The sequence below is a fragment of the Quercus lobata genome, chromosome 4 (genome assembly GCF_001633185.2).
Source record: "Quercus lobata isolate SW786 chromosome 4, ValleyOak3.0 Primary Assembly, whole genome shotgun sequence".
In the NCBI taxonomy this organism is placed as follows: domain Eukaryota; kingdom Viridiplantae; phylum Streptophyta; class Magnoliopsida; order Fagales; family Fagaceae; genus Quercus; species Quercus lobata.
In genome coordinates this window covers 6,243,520-6,265,780 of record NC_044907.1, presented here as the reverse complement: position 1 = coordinate 6,265,780, position 22,261 = coordinate 6,243,520, and the positions used below count along the sequence as shown (strand labels likewise).

At 32.5% G+C, this 22,261-nt stretch overlaps 1 protein-coding gene across 1 annotated transcript; it reads right to left on the bottom strand.

The window, feature by feature from the left end:
• Positions 1-830: 830 nt before the first annotated feature.
• LOC115987300 (carotenoid 9,10(9',10')-cleavage dioxygenase 1-like) lies at positions 831-10,164 on the bottom strand. Its single transcript, XM_031110823.1, has 14 exons — positions 9,699-10,164; positions 9,515-9,585; positions 9,006-9,020; positions 7,553-7,664; positions 7,165-7,264; positions 6,030-6,092; positions 5,606-5,716; positions 5,339-5,523; positions 5,061-5,199; positions 3,328-3,445; positions 3,147-3,248; positions 2,628-2,879; positions 2,191-2,302; positions 831-1,126 (listed from the first exon to the last, which is right to left on the bottom strand). Exons 1-14 carry the CDS (start codon positions 9,954-9,956, stop codon positions 1,097-1,099), a joined length of 1,668 nt encoding a protein of 555 aa, XP_030966683.1. The 5' UTR covers positions 9,957-10,164; the 3' UTR covers positions 831-1,096.
• Positions 10,165-22,261: the final 12,097 nt, after the last annotated feature.

The window sequence follows — 22,261 nt, the reverse complement described above, 5'->3', positions numbered from 1 at the left end:
ATTCTCTAAGAGAGAGTTTCACTGAGAGACTATCAGATTTCCATTACAGCAAAAAAACAAAAGTTTTCCATTTTCCCTAACACTTAAAATTCTACCTAGCTGGATGACAATGCTGTTTTAGCTTAGTAGAACCAAATGATCCATAATCTTCTCCCTGTTTATAGATAACATGAGGTGCTAAGCAAATAGCTAATCTTGAATGTCATGTTACATGTATGCTACTTGTATCACATTAGCATATATGTTTGAACACCCCGCAGGAACTTGTTTTGCAACCTGGAAACACAATTGGAGCATTAGGCAACATGCGTTGCTTCTGCGATCAAAGCCAGTATGCGATAAGGTAGATTTAGTTGCTCCAGTGGAATTTGAAGGGGCTCATATGCATTTTGCATTGTCGTGAATTTTGTTGTAACAAACAGCACTAGTTTTGGAATCAGCTTTTGCATTCATGAAATGCAGTTTTTGAAAAATTGGAATTATGCAGTGCAGCTTATGGTTTTTGTAGCTCTATACCTCTATTCTTTCCTCAAGCAATCTGGGTTTTATTTTTATTTTTGGTGCATTTGAATCTATGATTACAATGACAGGGAGAAAGGTAAAACTGCCATGGATACATTTCTTCAAGCTGGATGACAAAGTCAAAACAGAATATTTTCAAAAGTTTGTAGCAGTAGTTTCCCATGTAAGCAACGGGGAACATAGCACAAAATGTTCAAAGAGCATCCATTAAAATTTTGTATGCTTCCAGCCTCACAAAACAACGATGTTAAGCTCTAATACCATTTTACTGTAATAGAGAATAAGATAATTCTAATAGAGACGGAAAATAATCTTTTAGAAAAGATAAGCTAAATTTGATAATGAACCCTCATATCACATTGTCAAAGTCCAATATTTTTTTAATTAGGGTTACTTCTCACTGGTGGCCACAGGAATTATAACAATTTTATTTTTCCTCTTAATTTAGAAGGATCCCCAGGAACAATATTGGGAGAGTACAGTTTTATTTTTTGGTGTGGATGTTTACATGGATCCTCTTGACTTGCACTTTCTCTATTTCAAAGTTATTGTGGGATTTCTAACAATCAGACAATCATGATTTCCCCTGCTCTTGAAGTTGCTCCTGTACAAAAATGATGAATATGAATTAGAACCACCACAATAAAAAAAAAGGGAAAACAGAGAATGCTGAAGAAAAAAGTAGGAACAAAATAATCATAGGTTTAACAATGCAGTTCCATGGTGAAAACCAAAATATTCTTCTATTAATTTGGGGAACCTCGGCTGTATTCTCAACAACAAAAAAAAATTATGCATTCTACTGTGTTCCAATGCTTATCAGAGTCTTATTGAAAAATTTCTTAGCTCTTTTCAGTAAGACTGAGATCTAATGCAGTGAATTGGTGACTCAATTGTCCATTTCTGGCACCAAAACCTTTGGCTACCAAGCAAGTTCTTTTCAATAAGACTCAGATCTAAAGCAGTGAATTGGTCAGTTGACTCAATTGTCATTTCTGGCACGCAGTCCTCAGGGTAATAAAGTGAGCTTTGGCCCAAGGGAAGGGAGAAGGGAAGATTTTTAACGATTAACTCTGCTTCATGATATGTTTAATTTATTATATTTTATTCTTGCTTGCTTGACAAGTGGAAAACCCTACAAACTACTACAAAAGCCACTCCCCTGATCACATGTTTTGGCTCCCCTACCAGTATCAAATATAGAGGACATCATTAATATTAGAAAGTAATGGTGTTAGATATATTTGTTGAGTCATTACCAATTTCAGAAGTAAGTGATGTTCATTGGAGGGAGCATAAAATAGATATATGTACCATATTATTTTCAAATTTAGCAATCTTTAGTAAGCATTGGAAGTGACCATGGTTTTTTAGTGGAATTTGTGCTATGCCTTTGTGTTAAAACCCCATTCCCTCTCCCTTGTGTATGTGTGTGTTTGTTTGTCAAAAAAGAAGTAAGCAAGCATTGGAAGTGATTTCAAAAGTATGAATATCAGGCACACCATCATTGTCATCGTCAATTTTATTTTGTCTAAATCTTGGTTGCCCTAAATTTTTACTTTTCAAAACTATCTTGGAATTCAACCATGAAGTTAATTTCAACTGTATTGAGACAGAGAGAAATGTAAGAAAGAAATTTAATCCATAAGTAATTGATGTAACACTGACCTCTGTTACAAAGAAGGCATGGAAACCGGGGGGAACTCTGTGGAGTATCTCAACAACTGCAACAGGATCAGCTGACATTGTTTTTGCATCAAGTACATTAACTGATGATTTTCTGCATAATTATAAATGAAATATTGAGATTTATCATCATCAAAAAATTCAAAACTTTAATCTGTATCATCAACAGTTGATGTAACAAGTTGGGGTATCAGCATATAGTAATATTTTCTCCTTTGACGCAATTTAAAAAGCCTAAATTTGCAAAAATTAGGAGCAATAAATTTTCAACAACTTTCTTACAAAACCTTTCAATCTCATAATTTGACTAGCAATTACTTTATTTAATAAAGCAAAAACATTAATCATCAAAATTTTCGTGCATTAAATTTAAAAAGAGATTATGAATTTGTCAAAAGTGTGAGAAATGAAAGTATTACCCAGTATTGTCATCATGCACAAAGAATATTAAGTAGCCATCATCTTCTTCAGATGTCATGCCAGGCACGTGAGGGACAAAAATAGCTTCAGAACCAAATCTGCCAGGTCCAAAGTCATAGATGCCTTGAACATTTCCTCCAACTTCGAGTTTTGTTTTTCCAGTCTCTGGTTCAGCATGCAGATCAAATTTGATAATCCCAGTGATTTTTGCAGTGCTGTCAAATATGGTTCCGTATACATACCGTTGTCTCCTGCATAGATACAAATTATAGAATACATAAGGACTTGACACCTAAGAGAACAAATTTAATTAAACATGGCTGCTAGCAAAATGATGAAGTAGGCTGCAAAACAAAATCACATTTCAGAACCTATTCAAAAAAAGCAAAAGATCATATAAATATGGCCTTTCAGCATCTAGCTTCTCTAATCTTTGAATGGGAATTTTTGCAATCTTTGAATGAATCTACTGACAATAAACAACCCAAATTCTCCAATCACCAAAAGTGGATATATACCTGCCTGTGTAGCTCTCATTCACCCTAGGAAACTCTACAACAGACGTTGATAATTTCTTCTGTGAAGCTAGACCAGTTTTCATGTTGAATCTCATCTCATACCTAAAAAGAATAGTAACTATCAGAAACATGTACGCAGGCATAGAGATTTGAAATTTCATAAAATAGGTGAAAGACCTACAGCTCAGATGATAAAATTTTGAGCTCTTCTCTGACAATCCCATTCAGCCTGTCCATATCTATGTTCTCATAGCGACAAGTGATCAGAACAACTTCATCCTCCTCCTCCCAAGCATTAGCTAGCAAAAGGAAGTCATCAAAAAAATTCATAAACTTTAATTATAGCTTAATCATGAACCATGAGAGGGTATAAATTCACAAATATAGAAAAATGAAATCGGCCAAATCTCAACTAATAGTAAGGAATAAGCTCCTTTCCCCCAGATTGACAGGACTAAGACAGGCTTAAACTAATTTTTAGAATTATGAGCAGCATCAATTTTATGGATTGTTATATCATCAAGAGACCCAAACTCAATTCATCTTCAATTGACTGCAAATTCAGAAAATACAAAATAACCATAGATAGATTCTTGAATCTAATGATTCCCTCCCCTTGGGGACTCACATCTAGTGATTTACTCCCCTTGTTCCTTAGTTCTCTTTATGTTTGTAATTAATTTCTTCTATGTTGTTTGTTCTTTTTTCACTTCCTAGTAATTTTTTGGACTGCTTTATGCTCTTTGCATAAGGTAGCTTTTAATATATACATCTTTGTTACTTATCAAAAAAAAAATCTGTCAAGAAGATGTCACAATAATTTGGGTCAATGAAAATGTCTAAAATTATACCAGAAAAGTTACTTAAAAGAATAATAGAAAGCATCAAGTTATAAATAAATTAAGGTGAAGTATGTCCTCTAATTTAAGCACTTGAGAATGTCCCATTTCTATCAGTCAACAAATCCATGCAATGGTGAATAGGGAAAGTGCTGCACAGGCTTGAAAAATTAAAAGGAGGTTCTCAACAAATCAAGGATAGATCCCAAGAGATTTAACAGAAGATGTCATGTGACCATAAAAGCGATAGGCATGAATAGATTTGTGTAGCCAATCCCAAGTGATAAGAGTATGTTAATGCAAATCAAGAACAAGAAGCTCTGATAATCGAGTGATTAGGGGAAAATTATCAGATTATAAAAATATTTTTGTTTTTGAAATAATTTTTTAAAATACAATATCTTTTGAAATTGCATCTTCAAGTTACAATATTAAGTGAAATTGTGACTCAATGTGATTTTATGCTTGGTTCAAAATTTCAACAACCACCACCACAAGAGGATGTCAAGAATGCAACGTGAAATTGCATGTTGAAGATTGGATTTCAACCAAGAGTGAAATTGTGTTTTCAACCTGACATTTTACCCAAGGCTGAATTGGATTGTAAGAAATGAATCCTTTATTGATACAAATTGAGGCATCCCCCACTAGATACATGTGGCCGACCTGGATTCATCTGTTGAGGATCTATAGTTGACCCCAAAGTGTTGAGATAAGGTTTTGTTGTTGTACTCAACAGTGAAATCGTGGCTTTAACCTAAGATTTCAATGTGCAGTGAAATCACATCTTCAACAATGATTTCACACTACCTATGTGAATACCTCTTGTGAAATTGCCAAGTAAGCATGGAATTGGATCTTCAAGCCACGATTTCAACCTGAAATTGTGACTTCAAGATGTGTAATATAGAAAATTTTTGCTCTTACAATTTCTTGATAGGTGTTTCACTTTTACAATTTATTTCAAGACAATAGTATTTTTTTTTTTAAAAAAATTGATATTAAAATTAAAATTTTTCCCTGACTCACTCTACATTCTGGCACATGAAAAGGATTACAAAGGAAAGAAGCAAACCATTATGGAAGATGAAGCAACTTGGAAGCTCAAACCATCTGATTTGCAGCTCATCTTTTGCGTATCGAGGAAGTACACCAAAGCGAGCTTTTTTTGTTGTGTCAAATTTCAATATCAGCTTGTTTTCTGTCACCATTTCCTGAAAATCAAAATTTAAACAAATATTCCAAGTTGCACGTGATGTGATTGATATGATGTTCAATAAAGCACTGTTCTGTCCATGGAATTTTCTTTAGTAAGTTAAATTTGTAGGAGAAATAGCTTTACCAGTTCAATACCTTTTTTTTGAAACACAATGAAAGATCCATAAAAATAGCATAGTTTTCAGTAATGGCGAAATCATGCATCATGATGGGCTCTGATATTGTTATTGGTACAGGGTCATGCATGAAACCATCCTTGGAAATTACTCTGTAAGTGATATATGGTGGTGAAGTTGAATAGCCAAATGTAAACATCTCACCTGCATGGGAGGATTCTGTAAGTTAAAAGGAATTCTTCCATTACAATGGGTTACTAAGTTTCTTTTATAAGGATGTCTTTACCAGTGAATGGGTCAACTTTTGGATGAGCAGTAAAAGAATGCGCCAATCTCTTGTCATAATCCAACATGCCAAGAGTTTGAAGATCTCCATCCTCCAAAACTTTAAGGACATCTAAGTATTGCAGTGAGAACAATATCAATTCTTCATTTCAGGCAAGAAATTATTTGATAGAGTTCATATATGAGACAACCAAATTGGCATTGCTCTGTAATGCCTTTTGCCCCCACCATAAAAAGCATAGTGGTTACATCATCATGGCACTACAATCAGTAAAGCAACCCAGAAATATAAAAAAATAATTTATATGCTGATGGGGATATACAGACACATCTCCCCATTAGGTTATCTGATCAATGGAATGCAGAGAAACAACCCCCCCCCTCTTTTTTTTCCCAGAAGTAAAAACTAAAGGAGACATGCTTACAAGGTTTATCAGCCTCTTGAAGTGCTAGAAGTTTCCCATGGTGATATATGAGAGCAGTATTACCTGGACACAGATGACATATAAGGAAAAAATGAGATATACCCAATACAAATGGCTAGTAATGCCTTTAAGGCTATCATGCTAGGGGGAGTTTGGGCCCACACGTGAGGGGGAATGTTTGAATGATTAAACTATGAAGCACGGGTGTGTTTCCAGATTCAAGTGCAGGTGCGGGTGCGGGACTCGGCAATTTTTGAAAAAGTAGGGCGCGGTGGCGGTGATTAAAAAATTATTAAAAATATTTTTATTTATATTTTCTATATATTGCTAAGCATACTTTTTCACATTATATAAACATATACCAAATTTAAGAGCAATAATAGATGATAACTAAAACATAATGTTCATAAATTAAATACAATTCACAAGTTTGAAACTAAAACATTGAAATTAAAGTATAGGGAGGGAGGCAGAGAGCAGAGAGGCAGGAGGCAGTGATGGTTTTAGGGTTTTTTTGTTTGTTTGTTTAAAGATGTTTTTGCACTTTTTTTTTTTTTTTAAATAATTCTTACTTGAATTTCGGCCAGTATGGGCGGTTTTGGCCGGCCGATACAAACCGAATCGATCCAAATTGGCGCGAATCGGCCCGAGTTGGCGCGAATCCGGAAACCAAAAAATAAAAAAGGCACCGTCGTGCGGGCAGTGCGTCGCCCACCGCACCCCGCATCAGACACTGGTGCGGCACCCCTTTAGCCGCATCGGTGCTTTCCAATGATTAAATTCACTCTTTCCTAATAGCTTGGGCTTTTGGTACAATTAATAATATATCACCAATAATTGCCAATGACCTTTCGTGTTAAGTCTTGTATGTGGTGTGTATCTTACCAATGGGGAAAAATTAATTTCCAAGTATACCAGTGTACCTGCACCCTAATGTTTAGGGATACAACCGATAAAAGACCTATACATACACTAGTACCCAACACAAAAAAGCCAATTCAACATTAAGATTAATTAAAATAAAAAACAGAATAATACATAGAATAATGCTTTTTGAAATGAACTAAAGGAAACTATGAGCATCCTAGCAGATGTCTTTTCATTCCAGAAAAAGTTGAACACTAGACTAACTTACCAGTTCCAGTTCCGTATGAAACATCTAATACTTTCAATTTTTCTCTCAGCATTTGCATGATCACTGTGATTAATCCAAACAGTCCCTTGAGATCTCCAAGCTGGAAATGAAATTAAAATGAAAAAAAGACCCAACATACTGTAATGTAACCACCAAATTCATAATATACAACAGACGATTTATCTGCTTTTGACATTTTTTATTCTACAATCATCAATTACCTTATCACATACTTTATCTTTTATCACCCCATTAGCAGCAAAGTTCATATGCACAGGCAAAAGATTTCACTAAGAAGTGGAGAAAATCCTAGTGGCAAGAAGCGCTAAAAGAATATACCAGAAAAGAGAGGAAAAGAACAAAAGAAACCTATAGCTTACTGGTATACCTTCAAAAATTTAGCACCTCCAAAATACTCTTCTTGTTGAAGCTTAGATGTCCTTACATAGCGGGAGACATAGGTTGCTTTCCCATCTTTGATGCGCAAACCGTGAACCATACTGCAAAATTAAATATATCACCTAAATCCCTTCTTGTTTTAACAGATTAATAAGGGGTAAATGTAATGGGTTCCAAACAACATTCACGAATCTCAAAAATCTAATGAAAAAGTGGGAAGGCTATAAAACGTAGAACAAAATATTGGAACATATCCCAACTATAATCTACTAACATAAAACTAGCAGGATGGTTAGAAACAATCAAGTGCTCTCCACCAAAAATACAGACACACAATTCACCAAAACCAACCAGAATATAACACTAGATAGTGTAACAAACATCATGAAAATAGGAAATGATAAGCAAACTAAAATCAAGAATTCTTTCCCCCTCACTAATACAGAAAATAGCTGAGCTTGTCAAGGGATCATAAAGAAGGAAATCAAGCATATTATCTTCTTTCTATTCTGACGATTGAGCATATCACCAGAAAATCCAGAGTTGGTTTTGATTACATTACTCCACGATTATGTTTCACTCTAAGCCCAGGTTCTGTAAGAAATCATAAATACTTTGAACTCACTAATTAACACGACAGTTGCATTTGATGCAGTTAAACTAGTAAAAATTCAGACTCAATGCCTGCCACCACATAGAAATATAGTCATGGAGAAAGTTTTCACTCATAGCAAGCTTGATTCAGTGATTCATGTAGTTAAACCAGTAAAAATTTAGTGTTTAATATCAAGACAATATCTGTATCCAAACTTCAAGTCCTTAACCTCAAGTGCCAGTCTCAAATTGCTTAACGTATTTAGGCATGGGAAGAACCACAAAAAGGTGGCAAAGGGGGAAAAAGGCAAATGCATATTTGTTTACCTAATAGAGAGCATATGTAGTTTCAGTCACTAGAAAAATGATTTATTTGGCTCCATTGCCAAACTGCAGTGGAGCCAAATGATTCTATACAGACTAAAGAATGAACTACAAGGGTTCAATTCACATATAGCCGAAAAATATGATGACTCAAGAAAATTGACACTTCACTATGTGAACTGCTCATTTATTAATATTATGCAGATATCACAGTTTAATGAGGTGAGTAAATCAATTTATGTAATTTCAAATTAAATAGAGTTGCCAAATTGTTTTCAAATACTTGGATCCTATAAGATGTTAATTGAAACTTCTTGTTACTTTCATTGTGGAAAAATTAAAAATATTGGCCTTTGAGCTGTCAGTAACCCCAAAAAAGCACCCACATATTAAACGAACTAAACAAGGAGACATTAATGGTATTCTGAAGTGGGAACCAGGTACTAAAGTTATATGTTAGAATTCTTTCTTCAAGAAAACTAGAAAGAAATACTGGTAGAATAAGGTTGCAGAAAATTACGCACCCATCTCCATCAAACCTGCAAAGAGAGTAAAAAAGGAAATAAGTATAATATGACCTGGTTATGAACTGAATTTTCTTTCACACCAAATTGATAAGCTCAGGCTTAACACCACCCCCTCCCCCTCCCAAAAAAAGGAACTTTACCAAAAAATAAGGGACCAAGATAATAAAAAATCTTAACTTCATATACTGAAGGCAGTTGAACATATTTCTTCACTTGGGATCAAGCCAAGTTATTATGCTTAGGATAAATTTGGTTACAAAAAATTAACATAAAAACATATTTTAAAAATCTAACAATTGGATACATGTTGTTTATGTTTATAACATACATGTCAAATTTCGAATCAATCAAATATTATTTACTATTGGATTCATAATCTTAATTTTTATACATAATTTAAATTACAAAAACTTAAAATTTAAACATTTATTTCACGAAAGTTAATTATAGCTTTGTCCTTATAGTAGTGAATAGTTCCACTGGAGGAAAAGACAAAAGAGATATACCAGTGATATCCAGCCACAGGGGTGAACTTTGGGTTCGGACCCACCCTAACAAACTCTCCATTTAAGCATTCCTGTAAGACATATTTTGCATTCAATGTCATTGCCAACAGAGGCTCTTGAACTTCAAAACCCAAGGCAATAGTAAAATGTTCAAGTAGTGTACACACAGTACAGTAGTACTCACAGGAAGGTGGCCTTTGACGAGGAGATTGGTGGTGGGAGGGGTCTCTTCAGAAACGGGAGTGAATGTACCGGAGAGATAGTGGTGAGGCTGAGAAGAATGGTTGTTGTTCTGGTACATGAACTTCACCATCACCTTCTCCACAAAGTCTATCACCTTTGAACTCAACCCTTTGTTCGGCTTCGGCTCCACCTTCACTATCCCCCCTCCTCCTCCTCCTCCTCCTCCGCCGCCGCCGTGCCTTTCCTTCTCCTCCGCCATTTCTCTCTCTTTCTCTCTCTGTGAGTGTCAGAGAATATAGAGCAATCCTGTGACTAGAGAATTTTTGTCACTCCATTTTATACTGTCGAGTATCTGGGATTCATCAAAAACATAAGTCCTCAACTGGGAAAGTTTAAAGTTAAAACATTGACAAAGAAAGAAAGAAGTCAAGTACCCACAGATCGCCAGTCACACATGTGAGCCCCACAACCTTATGGGCTCCGAATGCAGATGTTTGCTAAATGCTGCGAGAGTGTTTTATAGAATAATGCTTTACATACAATAATATTTTTAAGGCAAATGTTAACAATAATGATAAGATGGATTAATATAGGTCCAATTTAATAAAAAATTTAGATAAATAGAAAAAAAGACATAAAACTTTTTAATATATTTTTCTCTATATGTAGTTGGTCTCACTATCTATAAAGCTGCAAAAAAAGACATAAAATTGCACAAAAGAGAACAAAAAGTTGTTAATGAGTATCTTATGGTGCTTATTAATTGACCAAATTTTTATTGGTTCTTATCTAAATGCGCACGAACACGCTAAAATATTTGATGCATTTTGCCTATTACTTTTTATGTTAACCCACCAAATTTTTTTTTTCTCATAATCAACCATTTAAGGAATTATAAAATTGGGTACAAAATTGGACGTGTCCTTAGTCTTATCTTTCAAATACTATTTGAGTGAGATGTGAAATAATCATTAAACAAAAGGGGAAAAAAAAAAACAAAAAAAAGGTGAGAAATGTGAAATAGTCAATGAAAAATCCAGGGTTCCAGAAGAACTAGAACAAAAATTCACAATAGTTTCACGATATTTTTAAATTAGTCTACCACAACACACACATAGACCCACCAAAGCTTACAATTTAAATTTTTTTTAATGGCCTATGCAAAGGAGTAATTATAGAATATTTTGGAGTTACCATAAATGCATACCCTCTCCTTTTACATTATAGTGAGTTTCACTAATTAAATTCATGATGAGACTTATAATTCATGTGAAAGAGAAAAAAAAAACACATTTATGATACTCTCGAAGTATTTAATAATGCAAAGGTGAAGATAGGGTGGCAAGTAACAATTGCCCTCCTTGGCCTGCCAAACAAATTTTAATACTATTTTACCTTTAAAATATATATATATATATATATATATAAATATAAATATATAATGTTTCTTGTGTGTAATATAAATCATTACATCAGTATCAAAAAGACCAATACACCTCCTAGAAATGGAGGTTTGTCATTATCCCATACATCATGAACTACAAGCATGAAGCATCACACCTGGCTTATGTTAAATGCCGTAGCTTTACATGCAAATCCACACCCACCAACTTTTATATTTTGCCACTCCAGTGCAAACATTATTTACTTAGACATTTTATATGTTAAAAATTGAGGCTTTAACAAACTCTACATTAATTAAAGAAACTGGAATATTAAGTTAAAATAAACAAAACTATAGTATAGCTTTGCCAAAATAACATAAAATAATGTAAGTTATACTTGCTGTTTATCTAATATATAGAAATTTACATAAGTCATACATTTTCTTCCCTCAATTACATAATATAAATTTACATAGTTGAACTTGATATCTATATAATATTTAAAAATTGAATTGTAGTATTTATTGTTATTACACTTTTGTTGAGTCACATTAGTGGCCATCTCATTATTTTCTTTCAATTTTTTGTGTCACCAGTGAACACATTGAAAAAGATATTGCTTCAATCATGATATTTCATTGCATCTATTATGAACAAAAAAATGTTGTATTATTAACATTACTCTAAAAAATATATTAACTTATAAAAATATAAAATATTAATGGTGAAATTCTATGAAAATTATGTTGTTCATTAAAAAAGTTCATAAATAAATAAGAATGATATTATTGTGTTAGCTGTACATATTATGTTTATATGTCTATGAACTATATTTTTTCTTTCATCTTTTCCTTTTCTTACCCTTTTTAATTGATAATTACAATAAGGTTAGCTTTTGGTGATACTAATGACAAAGGTTATTAGAGTTTATTGGAGAATCGGGCTTGTATAAATTCTAAGCATATTGCGTATTTATATATATATGCGCATTAACACAAACAACTGTAATGTATATTTCCCCTATATAATAATTAAAAAAAAAAAAAAGGTGCAAATACACCTAGTTCCTACATTAATTTTGACCTAATTTTCATTTTATTTTGGTCTATATTTTTTAATTTTACCTCATGTAGTCCTTAATATCAAAAAGCGTTATCATTTTAGTCTCTACTATCATCCCATTAATAGAAATAGTCTACATGACAGACGAAATGCACCATTAGGCATTAGCATTAGCACACTAAATATTGACGTGGCCATTAAAATAATAATATATTTTTTTATTTGGCATTTAAAAATGCCATGTCAGATCCACATCAACTTCCAAATATAAAAATTAATTTATCAACTTTAACTAAATAAAAAAGAAAAAACAGAATTAAAAACAAAAAATCACATAAATTGAGATCTAAGTTTATTTTGAACAAAAACACATAATCCAAAGAATTCAAAACCTCACCCCCACACACCCTTGGTACGATGGTCACTTCACAAGTATAAGTGCTTGTGGGGTGTGGGGGGGGGGGCAAGGATCGGGATTCAAGTCTCCAGGAAGGAGCTTCACATACATTTACACTGAGATTAGGTTAGAGTAGAAATTCTATCTTGTATAAAAAAAAAAAAAAAAAAAAAAAAAATTCAAAACTCCGAAATATCTTTCTACTTTTTGTTTTTTTGTTTTTTGTTTTTTGTTTTTTTTTTCGTTAAGTAATACTTCCCGGTTGCCATAGGAATTATTACAATTTAATTTTTCTGCTTAAAATTGGAAGATCTCGATATACAATATCAAGAGAGTACAATCAAAGAGGTCACGTGTACAAAATTTACACAGATATGTCTCCACTTGTAATTACCCTATTTCATAATTATTTTGGGATTTCCAACAATCAGACAAAACCATAATGAAAAGCAATAGCGAAATAATTATAATAATAAGTACACAAAAATAAGGAAGCAACAAACCGTGGATGGTTAGACCAAAATTTTTTTTTAAAAAAAAGTCAGGAGCAAGTTAAAAAACTAAAGTTGTACTTAATCAAATGTGACAAAATTTAAGAGCACAATAAAATCTTGTGACATTTTTATAATATCCTTATTTTAACTTGAGATAAATCCTATATATATATATATATATATTTTTTTTTTTTCACAACTACTCTGCCGTTGTTTCTTTGCTTCTCCTCCCCTATTTCTCAGGCGAAATCTGCTATTTAGGTTAGTTTTTAACTTTACTAACTTTTATGTACTATTTTTTAAAATTCAACTTTTGCAAAGTACAATTATATATTAACACATTTTCAAGAAAAAAAAAAAAGCAAAAAACTAAATAAGCTAATATCAAACACATACTTTAGCCTTCTTTATCGAAATTTTTTAAAATTCTAGATTATTATGCTTTAATTCTATGAAAACTGTATGATGTTATTAGATTATTATGCTTAATGTTTAGTGAGTTTAATGGTTCATAGAATTATTCTAATAATATTTATAATTCACTAGTCTATTGCCACAACAAAAGCTTATAATGATTTTACAACAAGTGACATATTAAATTACAATAATCAAAATAAAATAAAAAAGATTATACAGTGACTCACCACAACTTAAAAAAAAGATATTGTGAAATTTTTTGTGTCTCTAAACTTTCGAGTTCTCGTAGAATTTAGGCAAATTTATGATTAATTTTCTTTAGTGGTAGGCTGGTAGCCATCAAAAGAGAATTCTTTGGTGGTTAGAAGGTGCATATTCTAGAGCAGAACTTTGCATCATTATCCTAAAATCATTTTAAAAAAAAAATTATCTCCATCCTAGTTTCCTTAAAAAAAAAAAAAAACAATAAATTCTAGTAGTTTTGTATTATTATTATTATGTGCATCAAATCAAAAGTTTTCCTTACTTGTTCAAGGGTTTTGCTTGAGATGGCAAGGGTTTTAACATGAAAATTCAATGACAACAACAACGGAACTTGGACACATTTGTGAAAAAAAAATAAATTCTAGGATAAAAAAGCCAACTAAGAATATAACTTTTAGAGTTTCAAAAAAAAAAAAAAAAAGAATATAACTTCTAGAATTGTTATTTTCACTATTTAATGGAAAGATATTTAATACAAAAATGTGAAAAGTCATGTTTATACCCTACTATTTTCAGAATTCTATCTAGATAATGTGAATGCTAAAGCTTATGTACTCCCTACGTTTGCTTAGTATGGAAACATATCATTATATATTGATTGTGATAATATGAATTGTGATATTTGAAAGCTTGACTCATAAATATTCTCACCTTTGCTGGCGCCTATATATATATAAACCCAACATATGCAATCAATTTCTTGCAAGTTCAAAAGTAGAAGACAAAGAAGATGGTGTACAATGTTTCGTTCATTGACCATGTGATCAGGATGGTGGGTCGTCCTCTAAGACTCTATTGGAGGATATTTGTGCGTAAGGATTTTTGCCTCCATGGCTAGTGGCTTCGAAGCGTTGTTGTCCTTGGTATATCACCAGACCAATGGTGGCTAATTAATAAAAGTACATTTGGCTAAGTTCTTTCCTTTTCTTTCTTTTTAGTTTTTGGTATTAATTGATTGTAGTTCATGTATTTCTTTGCATTAATAAGAAAATCTCTCTCTCTCTCTCTCTCTGGGCTATGCCTTTGTGTTTTAATTCGTCAAACCATTTTGCTTTTGCTTTTTCACCTCAAACAGAATGTGCTTGTTAATTTTGTTATGTTAATTAAATTGTAGGGTACTCCCAATTCCCATAGGGAAAATGTAAAAAACATTGAGAAACAATCATTTGAATTTCCAAAATTTTTAAATATGTTAAGAGTTCTTTGACATCTCTCTTTAAAGCAAAATTTGTTAATAAATGAACCCTCATATATCATGTTGTCATAGTCCAACTCTCACATGCTTGTAATTAAGAACTATTTGGTGAGCTGATAATTTCTTCATAGGTGTTTTTTTTTTTCTTTTTCTTTTTATTATTAATTTCCTGCTGAGCAATACTTCCAGTCACCAGAGGAATTATTGTAATTTTATTTTTCTGCTTAAATTTGGAAGATCTACATATACAATATCGGCTCAGTACTACAACCAAAGAGATCCTGTATGTATAAATTTTACATGGATATGTCTCCACTTGCAGTTTCTCTATTTCAAATTCATTTTGAGATTCCCAACAATATTCAGACAATCACTGTTTTCCTTGCTCTTGAAGTTGCTCCTGTGCTGTATATTCTAGAACCAAGAATAAAAAGCAATGGCCAAATAATAGCAAGTACAAAAATTTAAAAAAAAAAAAAAAAAAAGCAATAAACTGCATGGCGATGCTCTCTAGATACATGCAACATATTAGTCAAAATTCTTGATTCAACCGCAGCATAATATTCAAGCAAAATAAAAAATAAAAAACTGCAGCATAACATGGGATGAACAGAAAGTACTATCAAACATGGTTTAGCAACAGTCCAAAGTGATGGAATATATCTAAAAGGTGCAGAGAATTCAGGAGCCCATATAACGCAAGTCAAATCATATGAGTCACGTACCACAATGCCCACACCTGCTTCATCACTTTCGTTAAACATGGCGCCATCAAAGTTGACTTTGTAATCACCTGGGGGTTTGGAGGTGTCCATTTGCGTCTCCTCATCACCTTGTTACTAACAGGTGGATCACGGCAGGAGCGAAACAGTTGCAGAAAGTTACCTACTGCATCTCTAATGCCGCTGAGTGGCAATGTTTTTTCATTCAGTCTGGACTTGTTTCTGTGTGCCCATATAAACCACGCTGTTGTTGCAAAAACTTCGCGCATTCTCGGTTTCGACAGGACCTTCGCTACCAAGTCCTGAAATGATCCTTGTGCAGCTTCAAATTGATTCACCCAGTTGAAGTCACGGTCCCATCCCTGCTTGACAGCCTCACATGCATCCCCACAATGCATGGAGCGTGTCTTCATCAGTTCGGCCACACAAGTGACAGACCAGATCACTCAGAACTCTCCGCTTCACCAGATTATGTTTCGTTGGCAAGCTATTTGTACAAGCTCTCCAAAGAAAATGTTTAACTTTCCCCGGCACCCCCACCTTCCATATATTCGTCCAAAGCCCAGATACCAGCCCCGAATTTGAACTTGATGCTTCCCTACTCCTTGCTTCATCACATAAAGCACGGTACCCAGATTTTACAGAGTAAATTCCACTCCTTTCTAGAGCCCAGTACATTAGATCAGATTGTGGTAAGTCAGACACAGGAATTGCCTTAATCCTTGTAGCATCAAACGGCAGCAAGCATGAATCAATTAAATGATTGTTTTCCAACATCCCAAACTAGCATCAATCAAGTCAGCCACCTTCATGTTTGCATCCACTCCTGTTACCGAAGCAGTCACTCTCCCACCCGAGGCATCAGGTATCCAATTGTCTTTGAATACACTTATGGACAAACCATCCCCCACTCTCCATTTTGCACCCATGGACACTGTCATCCCCTTGTAAAAAACTATATTTCAATAAAGAAGGGTTTTTTTTTTCTTTACTTATCATTAATTTTTTGCCTAAAGGTATTAGGTATGTCAAAAGATTCTTTAAAAAAAAAAAAAATGAAAGGTAAATAAGAAATGGAATCAAAGATATTTGGTCAAAATAAAAAATTTGAAACGTAAAGTGGCAAAATAAAAATAAACTCAAACTAAAATTTAAAGGCTAAAAGTGTACTTTAATTCTGTGAAAACTATATGAAGTCATTAGATTATTATGCTTAATGTTTAATGAATTTGATTTTCAAAGAATTAATTTAATAATATTTATAATTCGCTTGCTTATGGCCACAACAAAAGCTTACATCATTTTTACAAGAAGTGACATGTTAAATAATTATTAGACAAAAACAAAATAAATTATACCATAACCCGCCATAACTCAAAACGAAAATATTGCAAAAATGTTATGAAATTTTATTATGTTCCTTGACTTTCTCAAGTTCTCATGGAATTTAGGCAAATTTGTGATTAATTTTCTTTAGTGGTAGTCATCAAAAAGAGAACTCTTTGGTGGTCAGAAGGTGCATATCCTACAATTGCATTTCTATCTCATATATATATTTTTTTTAATAATAATTATCTCTATCCTAAATTCTAGTAGTTTCCTTATAAAAAAAAAATTCTAGTAGTTTCGTATTATTATTATTTGCATGAAATCAAAAGTTTTTCGTTACTTGTTCAATGGGTTTGCTAGGGATGGCAAGAGTTTTAACATGAAAATTCAATGACAACTATTAATACAAAGGAACTTGGACACATTTGTGGAAAAAAAAAAAAATCTACGATAAAAAAGCCAACTAAGAATATAACTTTTAGAATTATTATATTTACTATTTAATGAAAAAATATTTAATACAGAAATGTGAAAAATCATGTTCATACCCTACTAATAATTTTAGAATTCTATCTAGATAATGTGAATGCTAAGGCTTGTGTACTCCCTACGTTTGCTCAGTATGGAAACATATCATTATATGTTGGTTGTGATAATATGAATTGTGATATTTGAAAGCTTGGCTCATAAATATTCTCACCTTTGCTGAAGCCTATATAAACCCAACATATGCAACCAATTTCTTGCGTGTTCAAAAGCAGAATACAGAAGATGGTGTATAATTTTTCGTTCATTGACCATGTGATCAGGATGGTGGGTCGTCCTCTAAAACTATATTGGAGGCTATTTGTGCGCAAAGATTTTTGCCTCCATGGCTAGGCACAAATTGTTGTTGTCCAATTTAATTCGTCAAAACATTTTGTTTTTTTATTTTTTCACCTCAAATAGACTGTACTTAATTTTGTTATGTTAATTAAATTGTAGGACTCCCTAGTCCCATAGGGAAAATGTAAAAAACATTGAGAAACAATCATTTTGAATTTCCAAACTTTTTAAATATGCGAGAGTTCTTAATTGACTTCTCTCTAAAGAAAAATTTGTTAATGAGCCATCATATCATATTGCCATAGTTCAACTCTCACATGCTTGTAATTAAGAACTCTTTGTTGATTAATACTTCCAGGTCAGCAGAGGAATTATTGCAATTTTATTTTTCTGCTTAAATTTGGAAGATGTACATATACAATATTGGGTCAGTTCTACAACCAAAGAGGTCCTCTATGTATAATTTTTACATGGATATGTCTCCACTTGCAGTTTCTCTATTTCAAATTCATTTTCAGGTTTCCAACAATCAGACAATCACAGTTTTCCCTTCTCTTGAAGTTGCTCTTGTGCAAAAACAATGTATGTATTAGAACCAAGAATTAAAAGAAATGGCCAAATAATAATAGGTACAAAAAAAAATAGCAATAAACCGCATGACGGTGCTCTCTAGATATATGCAACATATAAGTCAAAATTCTTGATTCAACCGCAGCATAATATTCAAAAAAAAAAAAACTGCAGCATAATATGGGATGAACACAAAGTATATACTATCAAAATTGGTTTAGCAACAGTCCAAAGTGATGGAAAATCTCTAAAAACGGCAGAGAATTCAGGAGCCCATATGACGCTGGTCAAATCATATGACCATTTTGCTTAAGAGTCAATCTTGTATTTTTCCTTGTACCACCTTCCAGTGTAAATGAAATTATGCCCCTAGCCAGCACAATCAACCTCACTGCAAATGTCCAAGCCATCTCAGATGATGCTTATCTTATATTTTCTATTTGATGTTATCTTTAGCTACTCACAAATGTTACAGATGTCATTCAATCCATTGTAGTGTTATCACTCATCACATTCACAAACTTATTTCACGGACATATATAATAGCCTAGCATTTGGTACTATCAAACTGAAATGGACTTATATCCCTCACATAATTATGAGGTACAGAAATTGTAGTATTGTTACACCAACTTTACCGTCAACTTCTCCACAAAGTCTATCACCACCTTCGAAGTCAGCCCTTTAATTGGCTTCAACTCCACCTCCACTATTCCCCCTCGTCCTACTCCTCCGCTGCTGTACCTTTACTTCTCCTCCGCCGTTTCTCTCTGAGAGAATTAGAGCAATGCTGTGACTAGCGAATTAGTCACTCCACTACGTCCAATGGGAAAGTTTAAAATTATTAGATTAGAAGGAAATAAGGAAAATGGGTGTAGTATTGAATTAATCTAAGTAACTTATAATGCAGAGGAAGTGATGTCGTAAAACTCAATTCTTAAACTTTGGAATAAAATATTTCACTTACTATATACTACATGACAAAGTTTAGTAACAAAATTGGTTATAACCTTAGACTATAACTTTACTCAATAAAATAAACATTATTACGTTTTTTGAAAATCTAACCATTGAATTGCATGTCCTTTATGCTCTCAATACACAAGTTAAATTTTGTATCAATCGAAAATTATTTACTATATGATCTTCAAGTATATATTTTATGCATAATTTTAAACTACAAAAGTTTACAATTTAAATAATTTATTGATGACATAACTATTGATCTTTAATTTTCTAGAAAATTTGCAAGTATGGAGGATATAAGAAGATAATTTAATCCAATTGTGGATTTGACAAAATTCATCTCCAATAGAAAGATATTGAGTAAGGTTGTACTTTAATGTTACAACTAATTTTGTAGCTAAACTTTGTACTATACTACATATGTAAATAAACATATTAGTAACAATATTTGTTCAAGGTAAACCCTATTTTTGTACCAAATTTTGATTCTCAAACTACCCCATTTCTTATATGATAGATAAAAAATTATAAGGATTAGATTTGAGAAAAATTAATTTAGAGTTAAACATATATTTGAACATAAACATAACAATGACATTACAGATATAATTATAAACACTATAATGTACGACTGCAAGATGGTTGGTGAGAGGGGACGGCCTTCATTCAGTACAATTATGATCTTCCTATAATACCATTTTATTGAAAGTAAGCATTAATGACCAAATTTGAAGTTGTGATCGAATTTCATATTGAAATAAGAATCAAAATGAAGTTTAAAATGAAATTGAGAATAAGAAAATTAATCGCCATCACCTCTAATCCATGTCCTGACAAATAAAAAGCATAGGTCAGCACAGCTAATTCAATGCATATTATAGTCATGTACTATATGAGGAGGATATTCAAGTTAGACTTACACACTTGAAATGTGGCTATTACAGAGCTGCAAAATCATGTAGTATCGATTTTTTGTTTGAAGTTGAAACTGCCTTAGAGCCAAGATTTACAACAGATTTCATGAATGCCAGAAAAGATGTTAATTAAACAATCAACGAGGACAAATTAGCTCTTCTAAATGTTTTATTCTTCAAATTCCAAATGGAGGATTCATTGTCACCCTTATATAATGCCTGCAATATAAATCACATGAGTGATAAGACATTCTATATTCATTCATCACACACCTAGGTATTTTTGTGATTGGAAAATGCACCAATCTCGAATTGTAATGAATGTAAGTATGAACCCAAAAATAAATAAATATATATATATATATATATATATATATATAAGAGGTTTATACATAAGCATAACAATAACATTACAAATATAAAGATCAAAATGATAAGAGATAAGCATTAATGATAAGAAATTCTATAATGCCGTTTTATTGAAAATAGGCATTAATGATCGAATTTTATGTTGAAACTAGTTGCAAATCCATGCAATGCATGGAAATAAATAATTATTTTGTATTATAATATAATGTATACTTTTTTCTTTGAAATTTTTTGAAGATAATTCGTTCTCCCTAAAAATTAAATAATTTCTATTTGATCCAATTAAGTCTACTTTGGTCCAATTTGTTCCACTTGGTTAATTTTTGTTCCCTTTAGTATATCTTAGACTAATTGGGTATTAAATTGATTCTTTTTGTAGGTTTTCTTTTCAAGTTTAGCTCAATTTTTTTTTTTTTTTTTTCATTTTTGGGTTGAAATTTTATTATATTTGGGCTAAACTCTTTAGTTTTGAGTAAAAAAAAAAAAAAAAAAACTAAAATATACATTAGAAATTAGAAATATGAGCCCTAAAAATGTAATAAAAATGATAAATATTCAAAACTCTTATTTGGTCAATTTAGTCCCGTTCGGTCCAATTTGGTCCTGTTTAGTTCATTTTGTCTACTAAAGTTATATACAATCCAATTCAGACCATCTGATCTTATTCAATCCAATTCTGTCTAATTCGGACCATTCAGTCACATTGGCTCTATTCGGTCCATATTGGTCCTATTCTGTCCACTTTAGTCCTATTTAGTTTACTCTGTCTATTCTGGTCCTATTTGGTCAACATTAGTTTTATTCTATCTACTTTGGTCCTATTTAGTCCATTTTGTCCACTTTGGTCCTATTCAGTTTATTTTGTCCACTTTGGTTCTATTCGGTCTATTTTATTCCAATGCTGTTTGTGCGCAAGGATTTTTGCCTCCATGGCTAGTGGCTGCAAAGTGTTGTTGTCCTTGGTATATCACTAGACTTATGGTGGTTTACTAAATAAAACTTCGTTTAGCTAAGGTTTTATTTATTTATTTATTTTTTTTTGCTCATTTTGTGTTTTACACATGTTTTCCTTCTTTTTAATTTTTGGTACCAATAGTAGCTTACCCATTTCATGGCACTAATAAAAAATTTTCTTCACTTTGATCTCTCTCTCTCTCTCTCTCTCTTCCCAGTTTATCTGGTTTCTTGGTGTTCTTCATTTTCTCACCTCTAACATACTATTGTTAATTTTGCCATGTTAATTAAACTGTAGGACAGACTCCCTAATCCCATAGCACAAATGTAGAATCGCTTCACAAACAATCTTAAGTTTCCAAATTGCCAAAGCTTGTGTGCCAGTTGATTTTATAGCTTAAAAGGCTCAGACCATGATCTCATTGCATAGAAGATGAGTCAAAATACGCCATTTTTATCAGACTATATTTGGCTAATATATTTTTTTTTTCTCTTCGAGCCATCTTTTTAGAGACGCTTTGAACGACAAAAATGTACAGATCATATAATTACTTCACTGAACATGAATGGTGGTTGCCGGCGTATGAATTCAGCCTAGCAATAATCCTATTTAACTGTTTTACATCCCTAAATTTTCTTCGGATTCAAGTCTTTCTTGTTGAGATGAATACTTCTTTCTGGTTTATTTTCCCTTCTTTCTG